The following is a 13,371-nucleotide window of genomic DNA, read 5'->3' on the forward strand; positions in this document are numbered from 1 at the left end:
ATTACTGATGTGACTGAACTTTAGTCTGACCCAGCGTGTGTGTTCTTGTGGGTTGGTGTACCTAAAGGGGATGCATGAGCTGACATGTCAATGGGATTGTGAGTTTGGGTGCGAAAAAAATAGGCAACTGTTAGTAGGGAACAGAGGGTAACATTTAGTGGGATCTATTGGCAGAAATGGAATATAATATTTATAAGTATGTTTTCTTTAGTGAGTAATTGTCTGAAAATAACAATTGTTGTTTTTTTGTTACCTTAGAATGAGCCGTTTATATCAAAATACAGAGTGGGTCCTCTTTACGGAGCCGGCCGCCAGGTTTCTACAACACGTTCTCACCCCCAACTCGTCAAATACCGCCCCTCGGGATCAGAGACCGACGCACGGGGTATCCCTCTTGCGTTACTTTCGGACGGACCGGGGACGTCTTGTCAATATATACGCTTTTTACACGCATAGAGTCCCTTCAAAATAAACTTGCGTTTTCACAGGAAGTTAGGTTTAGGCAACACAACCACTTATTTAGGGTTAGGAAACGGCCGTGGTTAACGTTAATTTCACTGACTAGCGACTCACAGGACTGATGATACCAACGAGTCACGTGACTAGCGACTGACGTGACAAAATAGGTCATTGTTACTTTTAGTTTCACACGGGACACGGACACCGGTCTCCTGGTTGAAAGTCTTTGTGTTTGTTTGACCCATCCACCACCCCTCCCGCCCACCTTTAGTGGACTCTCACGCTATTAACACTACGTCACTTGCTCCGCCTGTCGAATAACGCTGTGGGTGGGTTTACATTGGAGTTAGTTGAAAGCCCGGTGCATCGCATACAGTCGCTAGAGGGCCCAATAGGCGGTATCTGTCGAGTTGGGAGTGAGACTGAGTTGGCTTTTACAGTAGCCCAGGGTTAGGGTTAGGGTAGACAAACGAAACACTGGCTCTAGAGAGGGCCATTTGCATTTTCATGTTTTTGACACGGCCACTGTAGCTCTCCTATATGCTTGACACACGGGAGAGGTTTCAATTGGTTGCAATCTGCAACCTCACTCCTTGATGTTGCCTAACCCTACACACTGCACCTTTAAGTATGTGTGTGTGTATGGGTACGGTATGTGTGTATGTGTCTAGAGCATCTATAAAGGATGCTGAAAATGAATTTGCCAACTGCCTCTGTGGTCAACTGTAATCCGAGCTGAGGTCAGACCTCAATCTGCCCTACCACACTCTCTCTCTCTTTCTGTACATCTGATCAGATATGGGCATATGTGAGGACACAAAACATAAATGCTTGATCTTATATGAACTAACATATTCTCACAAACAGACATCCACAAGCATTCACACACACACCCAAATGCACACACACCTGTGATGAAACATCCAGAGACAATTTTCTGCTTAATCATCTTTCTCCATACTTCAGAACACCACAGACTGCATCCTTGTTATCTGATCCAAGATAACAGAAAGCATAATTTTCTTGTTTTCTTTGTCTCCGTCACTCCCTTTCCCTCTCTATCGAACCCTGTCTCTCTCTCTTGTTCTTGTCTCACCCCCTCTCTTTGCCCCTGCAGAGTATCTCTTTAGCGACGAATAGCAGCCATGTTGTGGCTGTATCTAGCTGCTCAGTGTGTCCCCTGCCATCTGTGTCTGTCTGGCTGACTGAAAAGAAGAGAAAAGTCTTTAGATCAGTGCTCATAACAAATAGCTTGCCATCTAAATTCATATGTTACTGTGAGCAATGTTTTCATTGACTATATCCCTGCCAATTCAAGCTTTTTAAAAAAATAGCATTCAATACTTCTTGTTTCATTAGATTATTAAAACTTCTATAGGTTTTTATTGGTCTGTTACTGCCATTTTATGAAAGTAATAAAGCTCTGATTAACAGCTTCTTTTATAGAACAGCTAAGAGGGCTTTGAGTAGGCAGCTCTTAAAAAATCATGAGAATTCACAGCTAATTTCTTGAAGATATTCAATTTGAAGAAAGAAAACCTGATGCGACTATTCAATATCTTGATAAAATATAGGGAGTGTTGTCACCTACCTAATTTTGCATTGTGAAGTAATGGTTTAAAATTACCTGCCACACTTTCAGAATTACCATCATTTTGATTCAGTGTTTTGGTAATTATTATTTTGTAAGAGTAACTGTCAAATTTGTTAAATGACATCTCTGGTTTTAGAATGAAAAGAATTGATGGATAAATAATGAATATAAATGTATATGAATAACCATCAAAAGCCGAGCCAAGATATCTTTTTAAACAATTTAAGACACACCTGTGAATCTCTAACAAGAAGGAGCGATGGCGCTGCAGGATAAAAATACGACCCCTAAAAGGAAAAGCGCTCCCAGGTACAGCGGATAATCATCTGCGCGGTCTGCCAAGTTTTGGCAAATGAAAATTAAAAAGCATTATCTGTCCCTTTATTATATAATCTTCTGTGACATCTGCTTTGAAATGAATCCCTGGGTAATAACGGTGCCAATGACGTGCATATTCAACTACTGCTGTTGAAGGTTATTTTTAAAACAGGCAAGCTTACAGATTTGAACACAAACACACACACAGTCACTAAGCACTACTTTTATAACGTGTGATATGGGACAATTAACAACTGCTAGAAGACTGTGTGACATCCCTTTTAAATCTGACAAAACAAAATGTGTCATGGATTTAACACTGTGTTGAAAATGTTTTAAAAAAAATCGTGACAATAGGAAATTTAAGGTACATTAGATGTGAAATATCACAATGGAATTTTTCTGTAGTGAAATTACTACTCTGCCCTGCAACCAAAAGAAACTATCAATTTGATATACTTAACAAAAATTGCCATATATCTAACTAACTAACTATGTTTTAATCATAACAAGACCCTTCCCTGGTCTGCTTTTCCCGCTTCCCTATCGGCTGATTGGAGCAATGCCAGCCTGTGTCAAGCAAAGTTTAATATAGCCTCCTGACAAAACCATGATGGAAGTCAATAGGGACAAGTGATGGAAGAGACTGTGAACTTGCCCAAGGAGCTATGTTAAATATAATTGGATGCACACTTCATGTGAAGTAAACAATCAAAAGAGCATTGATCTAATAAAAATCAATTAACAGAATAAATGTATTCCTTAGTTTTGGTCATCTCGGTAGTCTTAATGAACTCCAAGCCGTTTCAGGGCGTTTGATGCTCCCGTCACATTTTACTCACTGTGGCCTAGTATTCATTGCAACCTCTATGGAAGCAGCACAACCATGGCCATACATGGAAGTAGGGAGAACTCAAAAAAAGTTTTTTGTGAAGTATAACACTGTATAATGTCATAAATCTTAAAAAAGCAGATAAAATTTCATTAAAAAATAAAATGGAATCTATATACACACAACAGGTGTTACAAATATTGGGAAAAAAGTGGGGCTCCACATGCTATACATTGCATTTTTACAATTTCAACATCTCTTGCCCTCTCTGCTCTGTGTAAGCAGCCTGCAGCCTGTCAAAGTTTCAATCATTTTTTGTCATGTTACTATGTGTCTCAGCAGAGTCATTCATGGCTTCCCAGTTGCACTGAAAAGCACATAATTGAATGATTTTTACAGGATCTGTTTAGTGCAAATAGTTTATTTTTGGCAAAATATTAAATAAAACATGTAGAATAAAGTGATTTTGATGAATTATCACTATTTCATGCTAAGATTTGGTTATTTTTTTCCCATGGGAAGCGTTCGTCACACATGATTCATTCAAGGACTGTCCAACATTTTAAAATCCAACGATAATTTCTGTTTTTACTGTTTCTATAGTTTGTGATAAATGGTGTAGTTTTGCTGATTTTTTTTTAAAGAAAACATGCCTTTCAAACCTGCTGGCAGGTTGTGGTGTTCTGAGAGTTAACCAATGGAATGTCTGTCTACATTAACTATTGCTAACAGCGAGGGCCAGGGCCAAGACGTTGATGAGTGGATGAGGAAAATAATTACTTATTACTGTTTAATTATTGTATAATTATCACAGAACTTCATCAAGTGAAGTCCCACCCTTACAGCCAAAGAGCAGGTCACCGAAGAAAAGAAATGAAAGTCTAAGAATTAATAAAACATCATTTCTTTACCTGCTGGTAGCAAAGAGAGTCAATGTCAACAATCTTTACGTGATTGATATTGTAGTTTCCATACCTTAATGTCCCTGCATATATTTTGTAGCCTTCGTAACGGAATAAAGAGAGCCATGCAGACATTTACTCTTCAACTCTGAAACTTGTTGAAAAGAAAGAAAATAAGATTCATCACAACCTTGAAGATCCGCCAAGATACGTAAGAGGCTCACAAGCTGAGTAAACATCAATAGTGAAACCAACTACCATTCACAGGCTCTCTTATGAAGGCCATTGCTTTGTTTTGGAACTTTATTTTAAATTTACTTTGGTTTAAAGTGAATTAATACTGACAGATATAAAGAAGATACAAGAAATAAAAGACGTCAATGAGAGACAAGATGTTACGAGATGTGCTCCTTCATTAATGGCTCTTCTATAGTTCATACGTACACCTGCGTTACGGCCTCTTAAGGTAATCAAACGTAAGACGATACCACAAGTTGAGTTTTAAAACAACAGAGATAAAGGGGAGGAAACAAAAGAATTGTTTTCACTCTCAAATGTGAAAAAGAATAATGTAAATGCTAAACTCTATGAAGAGAAGCACTGGTATAAATGGGGAAAATACAAAAGTAAACCTATCGGTAACAGCTTGCTTTGTTCCATAGGGCTTTAAAATAAATAATATTCTTATTTATCATAACAAAACACATTCATTACTCTCATCACAGTATAAAAGCACAATATCTTGCTTTATTCCAACAAAAAGGATCTTTAACCAAACTAATATCCCGTATCTGGCTTTGTGATCGTCTGTCAAGTTTATTTTTCATTAAAACCTATTTTAGAAACACGGTTGAGAGCACACGTTTGTGTGTGTGTGTCATTGCATCATAGTGCACATGCATTTTGTCATACACACGTGGTAGTGTGTGCATGCATGCTTTTATTTGATGTGACGCGAAGCGTCAATTTTGGCCGGTTGATATCTCTTCCAGATTTAATTTGCGTAAATAGTGTTTGGCGGCGCCTTGGGGCCTTGAACGAGACAATCAAACCGACTGATGAAGGCAGGCCGAAGCATCCACTGTAAATACACTGTTGCTATTTCCTCCATTGTTGGACACCTCCATTCATGCAGTAATTACACCCATTACAAAAGACACAAACACTTAAGTTTCTTTCAGAGCTACGTGGATGAGGGGGTGGGAGCGGATTGTGATGTTGTTGTATGTAAGTGTGATTGCATTTTTTTTTTTTTGTATCTGAATATGTGTCTTTGTTTGTGAGGGTGGGTAAGTGGGTCGGTGTGAATGAATATTAGTCTCCGTGTTTAATTGCCTGCATTTGCAGATAGTTAATATAATTTTTTTTTTCGGTTCGCATATTGAGCTTTTAGGATAAGTGTGTTTTCATATGCGCGCACATCACGCTGGTGTATTTGTGTGTGAATGAGCATTTTAGCAACGTGGCATCACATTTATTGACCGACTCTACTGAAATTAATTTCACTAAGAAAAAACTGTCAATGCCCTCGCCTTCATTTACTGGTAAATTGATTCTGAGGGTAATATAGGGTGGGGAGGTGTGTGTGTGTGTGAGTGTGTGTGTGTGTTGAGGAGCGTTTAAAGAAAGAGGAAAACAAAAGACCTCGTGTATCTGTGGGTTTGGATGTGAGTGCATCTGCATGTGCCACTGCCAGTGTTTCAGAGCACCGCTGGCCTTATTAAAGGCTTTAGAGAGTTCCAAAGGGGCTTCCCTTCAAAATTGCTTTTGAGAGACAAACTCGTCGTGACTTTGGGACTAATTGAACTTTACTGCCACTATAGATACTACTCAATAGAAGGCACAGCTTAGGGATGGAGGCTGCGGCAAGCTTTATCATGCAGACCATCAGTGTGGAACTGGTTAGTTAAAACAGTGTTTCTTGAAAGAGAGTGCAGGAAAATGCAAAACGGCCGGAGATGTTCGGACTGCAACTCAAAAGAAGGTATTCACTTGGTTCCTTATGGTACCTTTTTATCAACAGAGTTACAACCAATCCCTCCTCTACTACACTGATGTTAATCTAATACTCACACACACACACAGAGAAACAAACCTCGGCTTTGATCTTGTTGTCTCCGAAGCAGAGATGCTGTAGGTAGGCTGCAGCGTTGGACTGCACCGATGGGAACTGGTGCTGTAACATCTGGATCACCTCTGGCAGCTCCGGATCTCTCCACCCAAACTCTCTGTAGAGAAAGACAGACAGAGACACTTTGATTCCGGCAGCACTTTAAAAAAAGCATCTCACGCAAAACACAGGAGATTACCTGAAAGTAGTCCAATAAAAATCACACTCTTTTTCCCCCAACATACCCAGAGCTACACATATTCACACGTTCACTTACTTGATATATAGATATAAAAGGCTGAGTATGAATGAGAGAAAGGTTTAAATGTAAAAAAAAAAATCCACTTTGTTCTGTTTTCAACCAAAGAGCGATCTTCTTATGAAGAAGTTAAGCTTACAGGGGGACAGAAATGATGCAAATCACACACTGAATGCCCAATTTGCCAAAACATTGTCATTTCCACCCATCACAGGAAACGAGAGCAAGTGAATGCAATGCGGTTTTCCTTAAAGAACAACAATGTGAGTCTTTGAATGTCTTTCAACTCTCTATGGCCAGATGATTCAACATAGAGTTCAAAAAAGCTTTATAAACTGTGTTTTTAAGTAGGAAAACGGTAGCCAAGTGTCACTTATAAAAGCTCCAAGGAGATCTAAGGAAACACATCACAGCATTGTCTGCATAGTTTGATTGGCATGTTTATTTGAAATGCAAAGTGCAGTGAAAAAGAAACACTATAGTTGAATGTTTTGAACCAAAGTGGTGGTGATTACCATGTTGAAGGACACGCTGAAAAGCCATCTGAATTATCTTGATGTAGTGAGACACAATGCAAGCAAGTTAGCACATAATAAAATAATTTCAGTACAACCATGAATAGACGCACAAGGTTCAAGGTTCTTTATTTGTTGGCACATTGGCAATGAAAATCTTTGCTCTCAGGTTCCTTCAACAATGCTCATAAAATATGTATATATAAAAGGGGAAATCACACAAGTAAATGTTAAAGCAAAATGTAGTGCAATATAGTGCAGTTGAAATACATATAATTATAAGTATAAAATAGTAATTTAAATGTAAATTTGCAAATTTGTAATTTTTTTTGACGTCAATTTTCTTGCTTGTTCTTTCGCTTCCCGGCTGATAAAAAGACCAGGAGTTGCTGGATAAAACACATCAGGTAAGATAACGTTACATTTGTGCGTGAAACATAGCTAAGTTAGAGAGCTAGTTTTGGTGACGTTTATTGTGCGAGACGAGAGATGTAGTTCACTGAGTAGTTTCACAAAAAACTAAATGATACTCTGACAAACTGCTACTTTCTTGACTTGCAAAATTATGTTTTAAATTGACAAACATCATATGTATGATTCATGGCGCAATTCAAACTGGATCAAAGAAATATTTGTCTCTCGCCATTGATTACCATTCATATTTTTTTCCAAAATAAGGTCCAATGGGGTCCACCAGAAGGGGAGAGATTCTGCCTCTCTGTGCATGACGAGAAGTAATATCCACAGAGGTGTAAACAGGAATGTAGTATGTAATAATGAGAAGTACTAATAATATGTATACAGAGGTGTAGACAGGAATGTAGTATGTATAGAAAAAGTGATAAATATGTATGTATATACACAGAGGTGTAAAAGTGAAAATGGTGACAAGTGAGGAGCTCAGGAGCTCAAGAGTTCAACAGTCTTATGGCCTGCGGGATGAAGTTGTCCCTGAGCCTGGTTGTGCGGGATGGGATGCTGTGGTACCGTTCAGGCAGAACAATTTGTGGCAATGGTGGTTGGGGGTCTGTAATAATCCTGTTGGCCTTCTTCCTACACCGCTGGGTGTAGAAGTCCTCCATGGATGGCAGCTGAAGAGCCTTATCGTTGATGGAGGGGCAACTGCCATACCAGGTGGTGATTCAGCCAGTCAGGATGCTCTTGATGGTGTGACGGTAGAAGTTGCAGAGTATCCTGGAATCCATGTTAAACCTCCTCAGCCCGCGGAGGAAGAAGAGCCGCTGTCTTGCACGTCTTGGTGACGGTGTCAAGTCCAGAAATAGATTTGAGTAAACTTAGAAAAAGGGGTAAAAAGTTTGACGAATTGCACAGCACAGCATTACTATACTGCCTGCACGCTGTCTGCAGTCTGAGTGGTGTGAGTTATGTTCTATACTTTCTACCATTAGGAGTTTACACTCCTATGAGCACACTGGACAAAGTGAAATAAATGTTTTGTCCCTTGGTAATACCCAGGAAATGGTCTCCTTTATTGTATTATCCCCTGCTGATAATTGTTTTGCTACGGTCCCCCAAATGAGAAAATTATGACTGTGCGAGAAAGTGTGGGCGACTGTGTGTGTGTGTGTGTGTGTGTGTGTGTGTGTGCACACGCGTGCGCGAGTGTGTGTCTCCACAATCTACTGTAATATTTTCTCCAATAACCACTCTGTAAACTGCTTATCTGTTACTTCCTCTCTCTCTCTTTGTCTCAATGCTTTGAGAAAAACTGTCAATGCGATCTGAAGAAAACCTATGTTGAAATTTTCGCCGCTCCCATCGATTGTGGTGTTTGAGGATCAATTCTGTCGTTTCTGCCGTCATGCTCGCCGTTCTGTGCCAAAATGCGGCTCACTGTAATCACCCATCAAGCTATCGTGAAAGATTTATTTTGCCTCCTAGCTCAGCCTCCCCCCAAACATGAAAATGTGGTAAATATGGGACAATTGACCCGCTTGGAGAAGTTAAAATTGATGGGGTGGAGGATTGTGCGTGTGTGTGCCTGAAGTTTTTTTTCGCAGCGGAAGATGAAGCCACTCTCATCTCTGTCAGATGAGGCGAATGCGGTCTATGAAACATCTGTGAAAAGCGGAGCGTTCACGGGGGGAGTAAACATGGCTCTCAAAGATAAAGCAAGCTCCAGCGTGGACGGCTCTTTATCTGCCGAATGATAAGTGTTCATTCAGCCAGAAAGCAGGACTGAAGGAGGGAGGTGGAGGAGAGATAGAGAGAGGGAGGAAGAGGGAGGGATTCCCAAGGCATTTAGGGGATTTAGGAGGAGAGACCCTCAAACAACACCCCTTAAATCACACAGCCAGATAACATCAGGCCAGTTTGTTTGTTTATGTGTGCGTGTGTGTGTGTGTGGTAAGATTAAGATAGGATCATGATGTGTGTTTATGTGGACACAAATGCCTGTGTGTCATTTGTCTCCGTGTGAGTTTGTGTCCATCAGTGTGTGTGTTTTCATATGCATCCGTGACTGTACTTTAGTCTATGTATCTGTGTTGATGTGAATGTGTGTGTTTGAGCGTATGAGTGTGTGTGTGTGTGTGTGTGTGTGTGTGTGTGTGTGTGTGTCATCCATCCCCCGCAGCCTCCCAGCTCTGTCAGTGTAGTTAATAGAAAGCAGAGTGATCTGCTGATAAGATAAGCATCATGGCTCGCCATTAATTAAAAACCCCTGGTAGGGAGAGAGAGGAACAGAGCAGGAGAGAGAGAGAGAGAGAAAGAGGGAGACGGAGTGAAACACAGAGGGAGAATGAGAATGAGGAAGGAGAGTTAAGGGAAAAAGCACAGCATTCGAAAAGGCAACTGTGGCTACAACGGGCAAGAGGATGCTGAAAAAAAAGGGATAGAAAACGAGGAAAACAACCCTCAGATGAGATGCCAGTCATGTCAACACGGGTGCTAATGAGAGCTACAGCCCCGGTAGACGCACCGCCAGGCGACAAGCCAATGACGTGGAACAGCGGGATGCAAACAGAGAGGGATACAGCATGCACAAGGGAGGGCTGATCAAAGAGGCACTGCCAGCAAAACTCACACTAAATACCCACACAACTTTTGAGGAATCTGCAACACAATATGCTGCCGCTTGAGTGCCATATTCTTTATATTATTTTATGCCTTGTGTGGCAATAAATGCCACACAGAAACAATTTGTTGACTTGCCTTTTTTTTTTTTTACACCTGTGCTACATGCTCTTGATACGGCAGATAGGAGAATAAATTAGGTGGCAGTGTTGCCACACAGAGCTTCGTGTTCCTGGTTAGACGGGTAACTCTGCCATTTCTTGAGGCATGCGGAGGCGTGATGCAGCGAAATACTTCGAATGGAAACACCAGGTATGACAGGAGTGCGGTCTAACATACCGAGAATAAAGGCAGGTGGCAAGGGGGTTCGTGGAGGAGGGAGGGTGGAGGGTGGAGGCAGAGACGGAGTGATATAACTGGGACATAGGAATAGGCTGCTGTGTGATGGTGGGGCTTTGATGCGGGCACACACACATGCACATGTGCACGGGGAGGGAGGTGAAATGATAGAAGAGTACAACACATGAAAATGTAAGGATTATCAAAGGATTTCTCTCTTTTTAAAAAACTTCATATCTCTCTCTTTTCATGTCCAGGTCTCATGAGACAGCTCAACCTCTATCTGAAATCCCAACATGGCCACTGATACATGTATGCACACACACGGTGACGAAGCAAAGCTCATCTAATCTGAAAAAACACTGATTGGATACACACACACACACACCACAGTGATGCTGATTTCTACACACAGATTGGTTGATTGTTGCTGTGAATAATTCCAGCTCCTCTGCCTTGTGTAGAGGGAAGCTGAAGGTTGAGGGAGAAGACATGAGTGACCGCAATACATCTTCCTTCTGTTGCATCATTTATTGTCATGTTTCCCCCGTATCCCTGAACTCAAATGGATGAAATGACAGAGGTAAAGTGTGGAAGGATGAATTATGTAATGGAGAATGTAATACATAACGAAAAAAAGAAAGAAAAGATGAGTACCATCAGGTGAAATTTAGTGTCTCTTGTTCGTGATGAGTAAAACTGCACATAAAGGCAGCTGAGTGGAATGGCCTTGTATATAGCCACTATGAAATATACATTTATACCGGTCCCTGGACATACAATACATTACAGCAATACGAATAAACACACCATGTACACAAACAAATGGGCAGCTGGGTGACATTGGTAACAGAATGCTCCAGGGATGACGTATGTTTGTACAAAAAGCCAATGGGATTTTTCCATTGGGTTTTGGATTATTGCAGAAAATAAGCTCTGTGGCAAACACACGTTTATGATATTTACATTTTTCATTCAGCAAGATAACTGAACACCACTTCTATGATTTTTGAAGCCTGAATGCAATCGCCAGAAGTAAAAAGCTAATGTTAGGCTTTAAACGAACTACACCACGGTCACATGAGCGCGAGTAAACACAACGAGGTGGTAACAGCGAACAAAGCGGCGTGATGACGTTTAGTGGTCTCATTGAGCCGCTTGTTAGCGGGGTAAAAAGTGGGGCAAAATTCCAGCTTCTTAAATGTGATCAATCAATGTTCCTATATGACAGTAAACTGAATCTATTTGAGTTGTGGACAAAACAAGACATTTGAGGACGTCATCTTGGGCATTGGGGAAAACTGATCGACTTTTTCAACACTTTTTTGACATTTTATAGACCAAACAACTAATTGATTAATCGAGAAAATAATACACAGATTAATTGACAATGAAAATAATTCTTAGTTGCAGCCCCAGTTGGATGATAAACTAGGACTGAAAGGTGGTTTTAATAAGATCAAGATCAAGACAAATCAATAAGATATCACATCAAATTGCATTAATTCCAAAACAACAACAACCTTATTCAGAAACAGCATATGCACAGTCAAAGATTTATAACACACTGTAGTGTTGTATTTATCTGATGTCATTTGCCATCTTCACAACCTCGTACTGTTATGTGCATGACTATACGCGCAATTTCGAAAACACAAGGGGTACATGATTTGGGTCCCCTAGCCCAAATCACATCCATCAGCAGGGACCACAATGCATCTGGAGTGACAGCTCCACCCAGGAAGCCTGTCCCGCTGGCCTTAATCTGATTGGACAAGGCCTGTCATGTCTGTTAACTGATTGGAGGGTCAGGAACGGACGGACTGGCAGTGTGCATACCAAAGCAGATGCTAATTAGGACCTGAACATCAATCTTCATCACTGTGTTGGGATGGAGGGGGGCAGATAGAGAGAGAGAGAGAGAGAGAGGGGATCGTGGGAGGGAGAGAGTGAGAGAATAGAGAGAAAAAACAGGAAGAACAGTAGAAAGAGAGAAAATGCAATTTAGGTAATTTACTGCCTTGGTGATCAAATTTCTCCTGTTACTCCGGAGGAGCTGAATAAGAGTTTGACTTGGACAAAGGAGCAAATGGCACACTTTTTAAATATTGCCTATTAAATCATTCCAGCAGTCCGCGCTCACCTTTTTCCTCATCCTCATCATCTCTTTCTCTCTCACTATGTATAATCCTTTCTTTCCCTCTAATACACATTGTCTACCATATCTTTTTATATTTCCTCCTTATGAATACCAATAATGTAAGGGTGTGCTGCTGTTTTCACATGTGTGCAAATTCTCCTGTATGCAACTTCAGGTAGAGTGCATTAAGTGAAGGTAAAGTCAATACGAAGAAGAGACTTCAGCAATTTCACCAATAAGCAGCAGTCAGAATAAGATGCGGGTGAATATGCACAAGCATTGACTCAAAGCGCAGTCCCTGGTCTCTTTAATTAAAAGCACAACTTAATTAAGATGCTATCCAAGAAAACAGCCAAGTCTGTTGATTTGCCCTTCTGACAAATGCTTGAAAGGTAGGTTTATCTTCGGCACGTAGGTGGGATTCACCTCAAGCACAGAAGGTGGTGCTAGTAGACATGAGCAAGAATTGAAGATCTAAACTTATATTTTTTATCTCACAACCTAATGCCTCACAATCTAAGTTAATTTATTTATGTAGTTATATTTAGACAGTATTACATTTGCCGTAATATTGTGTTTCCCATCTTGCATAGATTTTAGGAGCAGTTGCGTATTTGGAGTTATTACAAATAACTTTACAAATGATTGCAATATCTACTATATTCCATATCATCTCTGTATGGTCTTTAGCAATGTTGCATGCTCTGCACATGCTCTTCACTTCTGCTAAAAAATCTCAGTGTGGAGCACTGTTGCAGCTGGAAGAAGCAAACACAAATCCCTGCCACAGTAAAGGGGATCAATGAAAGGTGGGGGAAGAGAGAGGGTGATGCTCGTAATAGCTCGGCAGACAAATGAATAGATAGA

The 13,371-nt window shown here is 40.5% G+C and overlaps 2 protein-coding genes across 4 annotated transcripts in view; one reads left to right on the forward strand and one right to left on the reverse strand.

Annotated features, from left to right (window-relative positions):
• The window catches only part of LOC141759643 (beta-1,4-galactosyltransferase 2-like), a 301,777-nt gene that overhangs the window by 230,869 nt on the left and 57,537 nt on the right, over nucleotides 1-13,371 (forward strand). The gene's annotated exons all lie outside the window — the stretch shown is intronic.
• The window catches only part of ctnnd2a (catenin (cadherin-associated protein), delta 2a), a 315,831-nt gene that overhangs the window by 95,804 nt on the left and 206,656 nt on the right, over nucleotides 1-13,371 (reverse strand). For all 3 annotated transcript variants that reach the window (XM_074621862.1, XM_074621863.1, XM_074621861.1), the window contains exon 13: nucleotides 6,201-6,333. In XM_074621862.1, the coding sequence (XP_074477963.1) occupies nucleotides 6,201-6,333 (133 nt within the window). The remainder of the gene's footprint in view (nucleotides 1-6,200; nucleotides 6,334-13,371) is intronic.

Source organism: Sebastes fasciatus, chromosome 21 (assembly GCF_043250625.1).
Source record: "Sebastes fasciatus isolate fSebFas1 chromosome 21, fSebFas1.pri, whole genome shotgun sequence".
In the NCBI taxonomy this organism is placed as follows: Eukaryota; Metazoa; Chordata; class Actinopteri; order Perciformes; family Sebastidae; genus Sebastes; species Sebastes fasciatus.